Source organism: Chenopodium quinoa, unplaced genomic scaffold (assembly GCF_001683475.1).
Source record: "Chenopodium quinoa cultivar QQ74 unplaced genomic scaffold, ASM168347v1, whole genome shotgun sequence".
NCBI classification, from domain to species: domain Eukaryota; kingdom Viridiplantae; phylum Streptophyta; class Magnoliopsida; order Caryophyllales; family Amaranthaceae; genus Chenopodium; species Chenopodium quinoa.
In genome coordinates this window covers 6029231-6043499 of record NW_018745684.1, presented here as the reverse complement: position 1 = coordinate 6043499, position 14269 = coordinate 6029231, and the positions used below count along the sequence as shown (strand labels likewise).

The window sequence follows — 14269 nt, the reverse complement described above, 5'->3', positions numbered from 1 at the left end:
ATGACCCATTTTTATGGTGAGTAGAGAGTTGAAATAATGAAGAAGTAACAGGTACTTGAAGCATGAAGAGCATGATGGGATAGAGTGCAGAGAGTTACTTGTTATGTTTCTTAGTTTTAATGTTTTTGAATTATTGATTTGTTATGGACTAACAATATATTATGCTTGTTTTTAATTGGTTTTAAGAAGGGTCATATGTTTTGAATTGGTTCCAACTTGTGAATGTTTTATTCTACTTTTTTTTTTTGAGGTTGTGAACTCAAGTTTTATTTTTTTTAAAAGTTGGTTTTTGTTTTAGACTTCCGATGTGAGACTCTGAAAACTAGCCTTAGCCGTTATCATGGTGGCGGTAATACTTTGGTTATTTCCTTAAAGGGTTTTAGTTAGAGTAAAAGGAGTATTTAAAAGGAAGGAAATCTCCAGGGTATTATAGACAATCACTAAGATAGTCATCCAAGAGGACGGTATAGCAATTACAGCAAGGACTAGCGTCAGAACAGCCCGACAAGCAAGCAATCGATGAAGTGACACTGGATCCCAGTAAACCAGAGCATATCGTCCAAATTGGGGCGTCGCTCGACCCAGGTATAAGGTCTGAACTCATTGAATTTCTTAAAGCTAACGCAGATTGCTTTGCTTGGTCGCATGAAGATATGACAGATATTAGCCCCGACGTGATCACTCACAAGCTAAACGTCGACCCCGACCATCGACCAGTCAAGCAGAAGCGACGAAAATTTGCACCAGAAAGAAATCAAGTGATCAACGACGAAGTACAAAAGCTGATCGAAACAGGAAAAATAAGAGAAGCCAAATACCCCGATAGGCTAGCAAACGTCGTGGTATTCAGCAAAAAGAATGGGAAATGGAGAGTGTGCATAGACTTCACCGACTTAAACAAAGCATGCCCAAAAGATCCATTCCCCCTCGACACAATGGTCGACGCAACTGCTGAGCATGATTTGCTCACCTTCATGGACGCATATTCAGGTTACAACCAAATACTAATGCATCCAGATGATCAAGAGAAGACAACCTTCATGATGGAAAAAGGAATCTATTGCTACAAAGTCATGCCATTTGGCTTGAAGAACGCAGGAGCGACATACCAGAGGCTCGTCAATAAGATTTTCAAAAACCAGTTATGAGATACAATGGAGGTGTACATCGACGACATGCTAGTCAAGTTAAAGAAAGGCGATGACCACATCGGACACCTCAAGCAATCCTTCGACGTCCTAAGACAGTACGGTATGAAATTAAACCCTACTAAATGTTCTTTTGGAGTCTCTACAGGAAAAATTTTGGGGTACATCATGACCCAGAGAGGTATCGAAGCTAGTCCTGATCAAATCAAAGCCATAGTCAACATTTAATCCCCAAGGAACGTCAAGGAAACTCAAAAGCTAACAAGACGCGTCGTAACATTAAACAGGTTCATATCCAAGTCGTTCGACAAATGTCGCCAGTTCTATGACGTCCTAAGGAAGAACAAAGGATTCGAATGGACAGAAAAACATGAAAAAGCTTTGCAGGACATAAAGCAATACATGGCATCACGTTACTCCTTTCCAATCCTAAAGAACATGAGACGTTGCAATTGTACCTAGCAGTAAGCATGACGTCCGTCAGTGCAGTCCTTGCAAGGGAGGACGACAACCAACAGCTACCTGTCTACTACGCCACTAAGTCTCTGCTTGACGCAGAGACCAGGTATTCATCTCTTAAAAAATTAGTACTTACTTTAACCACAACAGTTGCGTCATTATTTTGAAACCCACCCAGTGGTGGTGCGAACTAACTTCCCCATCAAGTCTGTCTTGCGTAAACCAGAGTTAACAAGTATAATGGGAAAGTGGAGCGTCGCCTTAAGCGGGTATGACATCAAGTACTTGCTTAGGACGACAATAAAGTCGCAGGCACTGGCAGATTTTGTGGAAGATTTCAGCCCGGAGTTGGAACCACTAGCTGCTCAAGAACTAAAAGAAATAACAGTGCATGCTAAGAAGCAGTTTGGACGATGTTTTGTGATGGCTCATCGAACCAGAGAGGCGCCGAGCTAGGCGTTGTGTTAAAATCGCCACAAGGGGACATGATCGTACAATCCATCAGCTGCGCCTTTAAGGCAACAAACAACGAAGCAGAGTATGAGGCACTAATTGCAGGCATGACCGTCGCGTCAGACCTAAAAGCAACTGGTTTGAACGTGTACAGTGACTCTCTATTCATCGTCAGTCAACTGAATGGAGAATTCGCAGCCAAAGGCTACAAAATGACGGCCTACTTAGAAATTGCCAACAGGAAAGCAAAGCAATTCAACCCATTCACGATCAAGCAAGTCCCAAGAGACAAAAATACTCAAGTTGACGCCCTAGCCAACCTAGGGTCGGCACTCAGAAAGTCGCCCTTCAGCATCATCCCGTTAGTCCACCTGTAGAAACCGTCAGTCGACACATCCCAGATTCCAGACGTAATGACGATAGATGCAACCCCCAATTGGACGACTCCAATAATTAGATACTTGAAAGACAATATCTTGCAAGACAACTCAGGTATAAAGCGTCTAGATATACTATATTACATGACGTGCTGTTCAAATTGTCTTCCACAGGTCTTTTGCAAAGATGCCTCGTCGGCCACAAGCGACAAGAAGCTTTACAGGAGCATCACGATGGAGAATGCAGAAACCACTTTGGGGGCCGCAGCTTAGCAACCAAGCTCTTACGAATCGATTACTGGCCAACAATAATGAAAGATGCAGAAGCTTATGTGGCGAAGTGCGACAGTTGCCAACGCTACGTAGGACTAACGCACAAGCTAACAGAGATGCTACATCCTACGTTGTGCCCATGGCCCTTCATGAAATGGGGGATGGACATAGTGGGAAAGCTACTAGCTGCTCTTGGACAGAAGGTCTTCATGTTCGCACAACGGACTAAATCTCAAAATGGATCGAGGTCGACTCGTCACTGAGGTACGTGACAAAGAAGTCATTTCATTTCTATGGAATAACATAATTTGCAGGTTTGAAATCCCCTCCGAGATCGTCTGTGGCAATGGGTCACAATTCATAAGTGACAAGACAAGACGATTCTGCGAGAAATGGAATATCAAACTCTGCACGTCCACACCAAGATACCCACAAGCCAATGGCCAAGCTGAGTCAAGCAACAAGACAATCATTAAAGAAGCGGCTTAAGGCAGCCAAAGGAAAGTGGACTGAAGAACTCTCATCGGTCCTCTGGGCAAACAAGACAACTCCCAGAATGTAACACCCTAGAAATTCATTTCCTTTAAAATACCTATTTTGCTCTTTTTAAAATGCGAAATAGGAAAATCTAAGACAAAACCGCCACCGTGAAAACTGCTAAGGCAAATATCAAAGATACACAGCGGAAGACTATCTTTTAAAACTATCCAAAACAAGTCAATCTTAAAATGTAAAACCAAAAGAAAGTAAAGTCAAACCAAAATTAAACGAAGTCAAACAAAGTCAACCTACAACTTGGAACTTTTGTAGGCCTTTAAAAACCAAACAATACTGAAAACCTTTACGTTAGTCTCATAAGCATAATAAAATAAATAATATTCAAAGCAAATAAAACACATCATATTCCTATGGAAACTAAGCATGATTCGCTCTTCACTCATGCCCATCATGAAAATGCTTTATCACCTGAAAAATCTCTCTCTACTTGTCCCCACTACTCGCCATTAGAAATGGGTCATCGTAGGGCCAACATAAAGACAAGACCAAACAAACATACAACACACAATCAGCAATGCTGAGTATATAAGCGTAATAAACACCTATCATGCTTTCATCCTATTATCACACAACTTACCTTGTTGCACCTGTAAACAAGCATACAAGACATCCAACATTTAACTAGACTAATACCAATGTTCATTTAATTTGATTACGCATCGAACGGGTTTCCCCCTAACCTGCCCCAATAAAGCATACAACACACAATCAGCAATGCTGAGTATATAAGCGTAATAAAACACACTATCATGCTTTCATCCTATTATCACACAACTTACCTTGTTGCACCTATAAACAAGCATACAAGACATCCAACATTTAACTAGACTATTACCAATGTTCATTTAATTTGATTACGCATCGAACGGGTTTCCCCCTAACCTGCCCCAATAAAGGGGTACTAACACGGGAACTAATCGTGCCAGTATAAAAGAACCACTCGTAAGTGGCGGAATTCCTGTGCATAATAAAAAGGAATATACAGCGTCCTGTACTCCCACTAGAAGTTATGGTCAAATATAAAGTCGCATAACTCCCCCCATATGTTCATACTCGAGGTATATACATTCCAAGAGTTTTGGTGCGTAATCTCTTTCACTTTACGTTATTTACATATGTATTATACTTGGTGATGACTCTCAAACCATAACACAATCAAACATTATAATTCATTCAAGCAATCAAACATACCAATTTAATTCTTGAATAATTAGTGACCACATAAATTTAATGTTGAATCCTTTTTAAACTACCTCGGTGTTAAATAACACCTTAAGCGCATAAAGCACCACAAATCCTATCCCTCGGTGTTTAGAACAGCTTAAATGCGCTTAGGCATCAAAATATAATTTAATCCTCGTATACATAGACACTTAAATAGCTCCTTTCTCATGCTTATAGCATCAATAAAACTTATATGAACCATAATAATATTTCCTTTTCATATTCCAAACCAAATTAAACATTTAGTTCAATTAAACATGCCTTCCATCATGATAATAATAAAAGTGTGGTTCATATCCAACATGCCAACATATTTAATTCCAATCACCAATTCATCATAAATAATTCATACCTCACAAATCATTTACCAACATCAATCCAATCAACAAATTCCAACCAACACCTATCATGCTACTACTTGGAATTAATTTATCAAAGCCTAGCATGCTTCCACATATTCAAATAATTACCAAGTACTCGAACGTACCTTGAATATGATCTCAAAATCGCCACGACAAAATAAAATCACTCACTTGGAAATCTCCTACAAACCAAAATTACAAAGAGGCATTATTACCAATTCCACACAAATTTCCAGCAATATATACACTCCTTAAATCACTCATAAACCCTCTAAAACAAGCTAAAATTTAATATAAAACCCTTACTTTTATTCCCAATTAATGGGTAATTAAAAATCCTTTCAAGAAACATAATTACAGCTTATATATAAAAATTCCAGCTTTATTAAATCATCTAAAATTGCTGTAATTGTGTTTTAAAACACTTATTTCAATAATTTATATCACCCATAAACAATTTCCATCAATATACATAAACTTAGAAACCTAGGGTTTATAATTTGGGGCTTTTTAATTCAAAACCTAATCTAAAAATTTATATACATCATACTTAAAATCAAACATCATAAAAATCATCACAAAACCCAAAATCAATAATTAAATCAAGGCTAAAGGGGCATACAGGCTTACGTCCAAGGAAGGTAAGGTCGTTCCCCGAAGTTGGAACGCAACACATTTTAAACTTTACCACTTCAGGTAAAGATCCAAGGCACAAACGCCCGATCTTAAGTCTTAAAGTTCATTTTCAATTTAATTTTATATCTTGGACAACGAGTACTGTCTTAGGCATCGGAGGGCCGTTGGCAAAAACGCCAACGACCAAGTCCTAATGCCTGTTTTGCAGAAAACGCAAGGGCTCCAAACACTAGAATTGGACGAGACACGACAGAACGTCAGTCGCAACCCGAGACAATTCACTGCCATGGCAAAGGAATATCTCACTATCGACGTCGAGTTTGGCCAACTGACGTACGACACCAGATATTGGGGGCAATACCCATGAACAAGCACTTAAGTATTTTAAAAAAATTTTGCCTAAGAATCGAAGTTACAAGTGTATCAGCTGAAAGTACGATTCATAAAAATTCGCACTTAGAAAAAAATTTCACATTTTGTCAAAAGCTTGTACTTATCTTACTAAGGTTGTACGCATGATATCTAAAGCAATAAAACGCAAGACATTTTTTATATGCATAGCACAAAGTTCTTGCAGGATTCATAAAATAAAGACTGGCTGTCACGCTACAGCCAGCAAAAGCCACAAAATAAACAGATTGTTCAAAGTACTTAGAAAGCAAAACATAACCTGATCGTCCCACGACAATCAGTAAAGAGTACATGAAAACAGAAACAGTTCAAGACATAAGAAGATTCAACAATTCAACAAAAGGCAGAGATAACAACTGTTAAGCATCATCAGCATTAACTTCATCACCAGCAGAAGCATCAACCCTAGCAGCGACTTCAGCAACAATCTCGACAGTAGTGTCAACGGTCTTAGCACCAGGAGCTGCATCATCGACCTTCTCTTGAGAATCTGATGTGGAGTTGACATCCTCTTCAGGAGCCTCGACATCATAAGCTAAATCAGCCTCAGTGCCAAGAGATGCTAGAAAGATGTCCACCTCCTTCCGAGCATCCTTAGTGGTCAAACGACCGTCAAGGAAACGCTTCAACAGTTTGGCACAAGCAGTCAGTTGGTCGAGACACTTAGAATTCTGCGCATCTTCACGAACTTCAGCCAAGGATGCCTCTAGTTCAGAGACCTGTTTGCCTTTCTCCTCCAGCGAAGCATTCAGCCCAGAAACCTGCTTCTCCCTCTCTCCCAAAGACTTCTTCAGCTTGGTCGCCTCCCCTTCGGCAACGCGAAGTTGATGCCTAATAGTACCAACAGTAGCGCGAAGCCCGTTCACCTCTTTCTCACTAGAGATGAAGTGTCCACGTACAACCAACATATCTTGCAAAGCCTGCAAAACAGAGACAATCAAAAAAATCGCGCGACAAAGCACCAAGTAGTCAAAAATCAAAGCAACGCAGAGAAGATGTTACATTAAGTTAGAGTGACACTGCCTTACTAACAATGCTAGCAGGGGTCATCTTCTCCAAACACTTCTCCGCACCAGGAAACAACAACCTCTCAGCGGCAGGCTAGAGGGAAGATGACATAGCAGCGCCTGAGAGAAAATCAGTAGGCACCTTCACCACGTAATCAGCGTCCTTAGAAGCTTTGGGTGGAATTTCCTTGCCACAAGGGGAGCTACGTATTTGAAGGGGCCTAATATACAACACCCTAACCTCCTCCTCTTCAGAAGAAGACTGTTTCTTCTTCTTGGACGCGCGTGCCACCATTTCTTCAAAGGACATCACTGTCCTCTTAGTCTTACCAGATTGTGTCTCTAAGAAGAGAGGTGCAAGTCAAGGCTAAATGCAACACAAACAAAGTAAAAGTAAGGCGCGATCGACTTACCAGATGCCATCTCCTGCTCGTCGCCTTCTTCTTCTTCGACCCCCTTAACTATGACAGGGCGCACAAATGTCCGATCCTCTTTAACGATGCTTAGCACAACCTCCACTTTGCACAGACTTCTTCTCCTAAGAGTCCCGACAACTACGTCAATTTCTGCAACAAAGCAAGCCATAAGAACACACGTTAACAAACCAAATTAAAGAAGCGACGAGAGATATAAGGAATACCTCCGTCGCGCCAACCACAACGCATCCAGCTAGCTTCTTCTCCCAAAGATTCCTTGTCAGTAAACAAGTAACGTGACTTCCAACCGTGATTATACACCTTCCCAGCTCTCTCCACCAAAGCAGGATTACCCCTCTTCAGTACTAAGGTACACCTATTCTTCTTAGTGATTTGCTATTTATAGGCATGAACTAGATCTGACAGGTCGAAAGATTCGCTCCAATCTTTAGTCACCTTTTGGATGATGTGAGTTATCCTCCAAAATTGAGGCTCACCTGTCATGGACTTCCAAGACTCCCATCAAGGTTCGCGACAAGGAACCAAAGTGAAAGTCGTACCCCAATTTAAAAGGGTACTCGTACATTACAATGTGTCCTGAAAGGGAAATCTTCCGGCCTCTTTGTCTTGGAAGGAACCTGCACTACTGTACACTCTGACATCCCCGCCAAGGCAACAGAGGATGCCACATCTTCCTCCACAAAATCACTAGGAGGATCATCATTGTCCGCCATATCACCAACAACTTTACTCTCACCTCTTTCCAAAACCCTAAACGAAAATCTAGTTCTTTGAGATAAATTCGACTTGCTAGGCATAAGCTGGCTACAAAGAGAAAAGAAATTGAAGGCAAGAGTAAGAATTACCTGTCAAAGTCGGTTGGAATCCGCAAGCTTGAAGCACCGAAGAAATTCAAGAAATCAATTTGGGGATTTTTTTTGGAAAGAGAAAATTTCAAGAAAATTGGAAGTGTGTAGAAGTGGGAAAAAGGCACGGTTATTTATGCAGAAGGTGGGTGAGGTTATGGCAGTTGGATTCAAATTTTTAGCGGGGTAATGGGAAGTTAGAAGTGTTCCCTTGAGTTACCCACGATCAAGTCAACAATTATGGGCAAATTGTTATGGTCAATTTTTAGGCTTAGGTCGCCGAACGTCCTAGCCTTAGGTCGCCCTTAGGCGAAATTTGACATAAACAGTTACGTGTATCATTTTCCTTAAAGAGTACGAGTATTACCCAACTAGGGGTGTACACCGGTCCAAAACCGGACCGGACCTGGACCGGACCTGTTTGGACCGGGGACCTGAATTGGGTAATTATGAGGACCGGGGACCGGACCTGAATTAACAGGTCCGGTTCCGGGCCAGACCTGAAAAATCAGGTTCGGTCCGGGTTTGGACCTGAATGGACCTGTTTTGTGTCTTTTTCGTTTTTTTTTTAATACAAAACCTGTTGGACCTGCATATGGACCTGTTTTGTGATTTTTAGACCTGTTGCATAATTTAATAATTACATACAAACCAAAATTATCAATTACAAAACTACATAAAGTCTATAAAGTCCCGATTCTCAAACACCAAAAATACAAATGAGTCCACCGAAAATACAAATAAGTCCACGAAAACTCAGTTTCAATTTTTCAGAGTTTGGTTTTCATTTTTTTTTTTAATTACGATTTTCCCGGGTTTCAGGTCCGGACCTGAAAACCCCGGGTTTGGACCGGGTCCGGACCGGGACCGGGAACCTGGATTTTTAAGAACCGGGACCGGACTTGAATCAACAGGTCCGGGTCAGGTCCGGTCCGGTTCAGATCCGGTTTCAGGTCCGGGCCAATTTTTGTACACCCCTGTACCCAACCACACAATTCCACTACATGAAAATACAAAATCAAGCGCTAAAAAAAGTGATTCTATAGTAGCCTAACAAAAATCCCAATCAAATCAATAATTACAAACCACGTATGTACTATTCTCGAGGAATCCTATTCAAAAACAGTTTCATCAACCGGGAAAAACTCTTTTCAGTTTTACACCCTTTTTTCACCGGAAAATTCGCTCCGTTTCTCGCCGCCGGAACACCGCCGTTACGCCACCGTCTCCCCTATTTTCCTCTTCTTCTCCTTCGGTTTGTTCCTCTTCTCTAAACTTCATCTTTTCCACTTTATCAAATTTTTTCATTACACTTTATTTTTGCTGGAATTTCTGATTTACCATGTGATCAATTATGCGTAATCTTATGGATTTTAGAGTTGTCTGAAATTCTGGAATGGTGTATGTGTGTGATTGTGCATTATGGTTATTGATTGTGATTTGTGTGTTGATGATATTGGTTTTTGGATGTTGGTAACGTTATTGATTTTGAATGTTATTTGTCTGTTTTTAATATCTGTTATCAAAATTATTGGTTGAATTTGCATGTAAATATGTAATTCTTGGTAATTTTAGTGGTCCGATGAGAATGAGTGAACCTTGGATTTGGGTACCTATGTTTGAGACGGGTACGTGTACTAGTGTCTGATGCAGCTATTTTGTGAAGTTTTTTCATGATTTTGTTTTTAAAAAAATGGAGGGTTGAAGTGTCATGTACTTATACCCATGTTTGAATCGTACGTGAGGTAATGGGAAGAGTTTGAGTAACATAGGGTGAACTAGGAACGTAATTGAGCTGGATGAGTTGTTTTGGGTTGAATGTGAATTCTGATTGGGAGTTAGGTTTGGTTTTTGTTAGGCGGGTTTAGGCGAGTTAGACCTAGTCCTTGATCATTGGGAATGTCCCTTCGGTGAATTTGGTTTGTTAACCCATGATGAGAATTGATTCAGTTTACGAGAGAGGAATTGATCATTTTTATTTGGACTGTGTTATGAGTTGGGTATCTGAAAATGATGTTATGAGGGTGTTACATGATGGCTGAGTGTTTTTAATTGAGAGCATGGTGTCGTTAGGTAAATCGAGTTCTAGATGATAAAAGAGGGGTGAGGTTTGATCTCAATGGAGGATTGTTAGTCAGCTATGTATGGAACAAAGTGTTTTAGCTCCTGTGACTCTGTGAGTGATTTTCCCAATGCAATAGGTTTGTTTGAATAATACATAAAGCATTATTTTCTGGATCATTAAAGTCATATTCACATATGATGAGTGTTGATTACTTAACAAAGCTGGCATTTATGTGTTTGTGCTAAGTTTCTGTGCTTCAATTTTTAAATTTATGGTGGGCTTGTGATGAATATTTTGATGAAAACTCAATGGGGATAACACTGGTTTTTGAGGATTCCGGAGATGGTCTATGTTATAGGGAGGGAATACTTCATATTATTTATTTATATTTTTGCAACTAGTTTCATTACTTTCTTGCGTTATATGTATATGAGTTGTACATTTGGCTTGTTGGACTATTGGCTGGTTTATGTACCCCTGTATTGTATGATTCCCAATTTGGGGTTTTGTGTGTTGAATTTTTTACACAAATTTTCCAATTCCCATTTTGTGGTTGATTATTTCAACAAGGCAAGGAATTCAAAAGATGGTGTAATTCATTGGGTATAGAGAAAGGGGTAATGTTGATAGTGCATAATAAGTTTGTTAGGATTTGTTTGGAGACGAATCAAGTGAGTTTGTTAGGAAGGGGAACTGCTATGTATATAGAAGAGAAAAAGGGAGAGGTGGAATGAGGAGTATTATTTAGTGAATTTAACTTTAATTTTCTTATGGTGGGAGTGTCCAGCTGCTCAAACAACTCCCATTTGATGGTTTAATAGCTCCAAATTAATCCTCCCAAAATTTACTTCTTTGTCATTCCTGTATATCTAAATTTTTTAATTCTATAACAGATGGCTGCTGAAACTGTAAATGGGCCAACCCATTTTGAATTGAATACTGGCACTAAGATTCCATCGGTTGGTCTTGGTACCTGGAAAGCTTCTCGTGGTGAAGTTGGCCAAGCTGTTGTTCAAGCTGTTAAGGTCTGTTGGTTTTCACTCTCTTTTGTGCTGATAAAATGCATATGTTACCAGAATGCACCAGCAAATTTTTATTCATAGTTGTGATGAAATTTTCTATTTTCACCATATCTATGATACTCCTTTTTGCAGGCTGGTTATAGGCATATTGACTGTGCTGCTGTTTATGGAAATGAGCAAGAGGTAAATATTTCAATTTTTCAGTAAAAGGGTATGCTTCTTTATTTAATTTAATCTTATTCAGTTCCAGCTACACTGAACTTATATTTTTCTGGCAATCCGTAGTTCCTGAAATAGATGTGCAATTTATACCTTAGGATGTTATACTTTTATTCCTTAGTAAGTATATAGCATTTTTGTTTTGGGCTATGACTGGCATTCGTTTTGAATAGTTGACGATTATTACTGTATAGACAAATTTGATTAAGGATGTTTTTAAAGGTAGGCAAGGCCCTAAAAGAGTTATTTGACAGTGGAGTAGTGAAACGTGAGGAACTCTGGATCACATCAAAGCTCTGGTAAGTGTTTTAACCCTGAGAACGTGAAGAAAAAGATTATTTTTCTCAAGCAGTTGTTATACTGTGATTGCCCTATTGGTATGGAAACCCTTCAGTGATTCTTGTTTGCCTATTATAAATTAATCTGGTGTGATTCTAAATCTGAATTCAATGTTACTGTTCTTGTTGTTGTTGTACACTTGCATAGTTGTATTGCTATTAATATTGCTACTGTTGTCTTTTCTGTAATGATTTATTTATTTATAGTTGCTGAAATTGGTTGATCTGGTCCGTTTAAAAAAAGATGAATCAAACATGCTTATATTTATACTGTATGCACCATGAAATTCAATTACTATATCAGCTTTCTCATGCAAAAGTTTGGCTGTTGTGGAATTCTGCAGGTGCAGTGACCATGCTCCTGAAGATGTCTCCAAGGCTTTGAGCAAGACTCTCAAGGACCTGCAGCTTGACTACATTGATTTGTATCTTGTATGCCTCACTACTCAAAATTGTGATTGAGAAATATATTGTGCTAAAAGACAAGTCATTTACCACCTACTAAACCCTTATTGTTATGTGTCTATATAGTAGGAATGTAAGGGCTTCATTTTCTAATTGAGCTTCATTAGAATTCATTTTGTTATTGGTTGATATCCAATTGTTCTTCTTGCTCATCTTGCAATTATGGCGATTTGAGTTAGTGCTACTGTACAATGCAGATTCACTGGCCAATTCGCACTAAACCAGGCTCGCAGGGATTTAGCGCTGATGTTTTGGTTCCTTTGTGCCTTCCTGAAACATGGGCTGCAATGGAGGGTTTATATGCTTCTGGTCAGGCACGTGCCATTGGAGTGAGCAACTTCTCCACCAAGAAGCTGGAAGATTTGCTTGGGTATGCTAAGGTTCCTCCTGCTGTGAACCAGGTTGAATGCCACCCAGTCTGGCAGCAGCCGGCCCTTCACAATCTGTGCAATTCTGCTGGTGTTCACCTGACTGTAATGTCCTCATCTTACAGCTATATTCCACATTCAAAATTATGTGTTCTAAAATTTTAGTTATTAAATTGAAATTCACTAACTCCTTTTATCCAAAGCAATCAAAGTCGACTTGAAACTTTCACACTTGATTTCTGAAACAATATATCTATTTTTTATCAACTTCAAAGTTTTGCCTAGTGCAATTCGAGCTAAGAATATTCCCAAACTGTTACCTAGAATTGAAGACTATTGTAGATCATCTGATTAATGCCACCCATACATTTTTATGGGTGTGATGAAACTTTAATTTCAAGGTAAAGTGTAATGCAAGTACGCAATAGGAATTTCAAACTATAAGATGTCAATATAATAGATTTGATAGTCATCTGATTAATTGAAGGAGCATGCTGTGAACTTGTATTTGGTTTATATTCTTAAATCAAGCTGTTTAACCCTAACTGTATTGTATTCCTAGTCTGTGAGGCTGTTTGCTTCGATCTTCCTTTACCGCTTATATGTTTGGCCGATTTGATGGAGAGAATCTAAAACATGAGTTTCTGGCAGGCCTATAGTCCGTTGGGATCTCCAGGGAACTGGATCAATGGGGATGTCTTGAAAGAACCAGTAGTGATTGAAATTGCTGAGAAGCTAAACAAAACACCTGCACAAGTAGCCCTTCGCTGGGGAATCCAGAGTGGTCATAGTATCCTTGCTAAGAGTGTAAAGGACTCACGGATCAAAGAGAATTTCAGTGTTTTTGACTGGTCGATTCCATCAGAGCTCTTCTCCAAGTTTAATACCATCCCACAGGTCAGTTAACCTCTGAAAAATGTTTACTCTAGAAGAGCACATATTAAGAAGGCACACACAAAGCTTTATATTTTGCATACTTTTTTCTTGTAGTATAGTCCTTCGATTATTATTTATATGCTTCTTGTGCTAATTACAGCGAAGGCTGCTGCGAGGAGATTTTGCAATTCATGAAACCGGCCCTTACAAAAGCGTGGAGGAGTTATGGGATGGTGAAATTTAATGGCAGTAAAAGGTCTTCATTTTCAAGATTTAGCCTTTTTTTCCCCTTATTACTAGAGTGAACCTGTGAATTAGCACGGATATATATATTCATATACCCAATTTGCTAAGAGAGATGATTTGACTACAAATGTGGAAGTTTAAGATTTGATGTGTTTATCAACAAAAGTCCAAAACAATTAATAATTGTTTCAGACTTTTGGTTATTGAATTTTGATACATATTTGCATGTAGAGGTGGGCATGGGCCGTGCTGGCCCACGACACGGTGATGGCCGGCACGAGCCCGCCAGCGGTACGGTGATCGAGAAGTGGCCCGTGGGTCGTGCCGTGAACACAATTTTGAAAAATCGATACGAGCATGGCACGGGCACTGTGATTTGGCTCGCAGGATGGTCCGACGGCACGGCCCAACACGGCACGCTTCACGCCAAGCATGGCATACGGCACGCCAAGCACGCCAGGCACGACCCGTGCATAACGG

At 39.7% G+C, this 14269-nt stretch overlaps 2 protein-coding genes across 4 annotated transcripts; one reads left to right on the top strand and one right to left on the bottom strand.

Moving 5' to 3' along the window:
* Positions 1 to 6051: 6051 nt before the first annotated feature.
* Positions 6052 to 8425, bottom strand: LOC110718189. 3 transcript variants are annotated; one of them, XM_021896999.1, is made up of 4 exons: positions 8191 to 8425; positions 7549 to 8095; positions 7322 to 7474; positions 6052 to 7250 (listed from the first exon to the last, which is right to left on the bottom strand). In XM_021896999.1, exon 4 carries the CDS (start codon positions 6807 to 6809, stop codon positions 6261 to 6263), a length of 549 nt encoding a protein of 182 aa, XP_021752691.1. In that variant the 5' UTR covers positions 6810 to 7250; positions 7322 to 7474; positions 7549 to 8095; positions 8191 to 8425; the 3' UTR covers positions 6052 to 6260. The 3 variants fall into 3 exon arrangements, with proteins under 3 accessions (XP_021752691.1, XP_021752693.1, XP_021752692.1); XM_021897001.1 differs by lacking the exon at positions 7549 to 8095; XM_021897000.1 differs by lacking the exon at positions 8191 to 8425 and having other exon boundaries at positions 7549 to 8161.
* An 811-nt stretch (positions 8426 to 9236) lies between these two features.
* Positions 9237 to 13980, top strand: LOC110717695 (NADPH-dependent aldo-keto reductase, chloroplastic-like). Its single transcript, XM_021896459.1, has 8 exons — positions 9237 to 9445; positions 11149 to 11280; positions 11410 to 11460; positions 11719 to 11795; positions 12179 to 12266; positions 12497 to 12772; positions 13319 to 13564; positions 13704 to 13980. The coding sequence occupies exons 2-8, from the start codon at positions 11149 to 11151 to the stop codon at positions 13785 to 13787; spliced, it is 954 nt and encodes a 317-aa protein (XP_021752151.1). The 5' UTR covers positions 9237 to 9445; the 3' UTR covers positions 13788 to 13980.
* The last annotated feature ends 289 nt before the right edge of the window (positions 13981 to 14269 follow it).

What these genes read in the sequence shown, in the direction of transcription:
- LOC110718189 (XM_021896999.1), bottom strand. Translation starts at nt 6,809, where the DNA reads ATGTTGGTTGTACGTGGACACTTCATCTCTAGTGAGAAAGAGGTGAAC.
- LOC110717695 (XM_021896459.1), top strand. Translation starts at nt 11,149, where the DNA reads ATGGCTGCTGAAACTGTAAATGGGCCAACCCATTTTGAATTGAATACT. An exon ending in ACTACATTGATTTGTATCTT is followed by an intron (nt 12,267 to 12,496) that starts GTATGCCTCACT and finishes TGTACAATGCAG; the next exon opens with ATTCACTGGCCAATTCGCAC. An exon ending in AGTTTAATACCATCCCACAG is followed by an intron (nt 13,565 to 13,703) that starts GTCAGTTAACCT and finishes TGCTAATTACAG; the next exon opens with CGAAGGCTGCTGCGAGGAGA.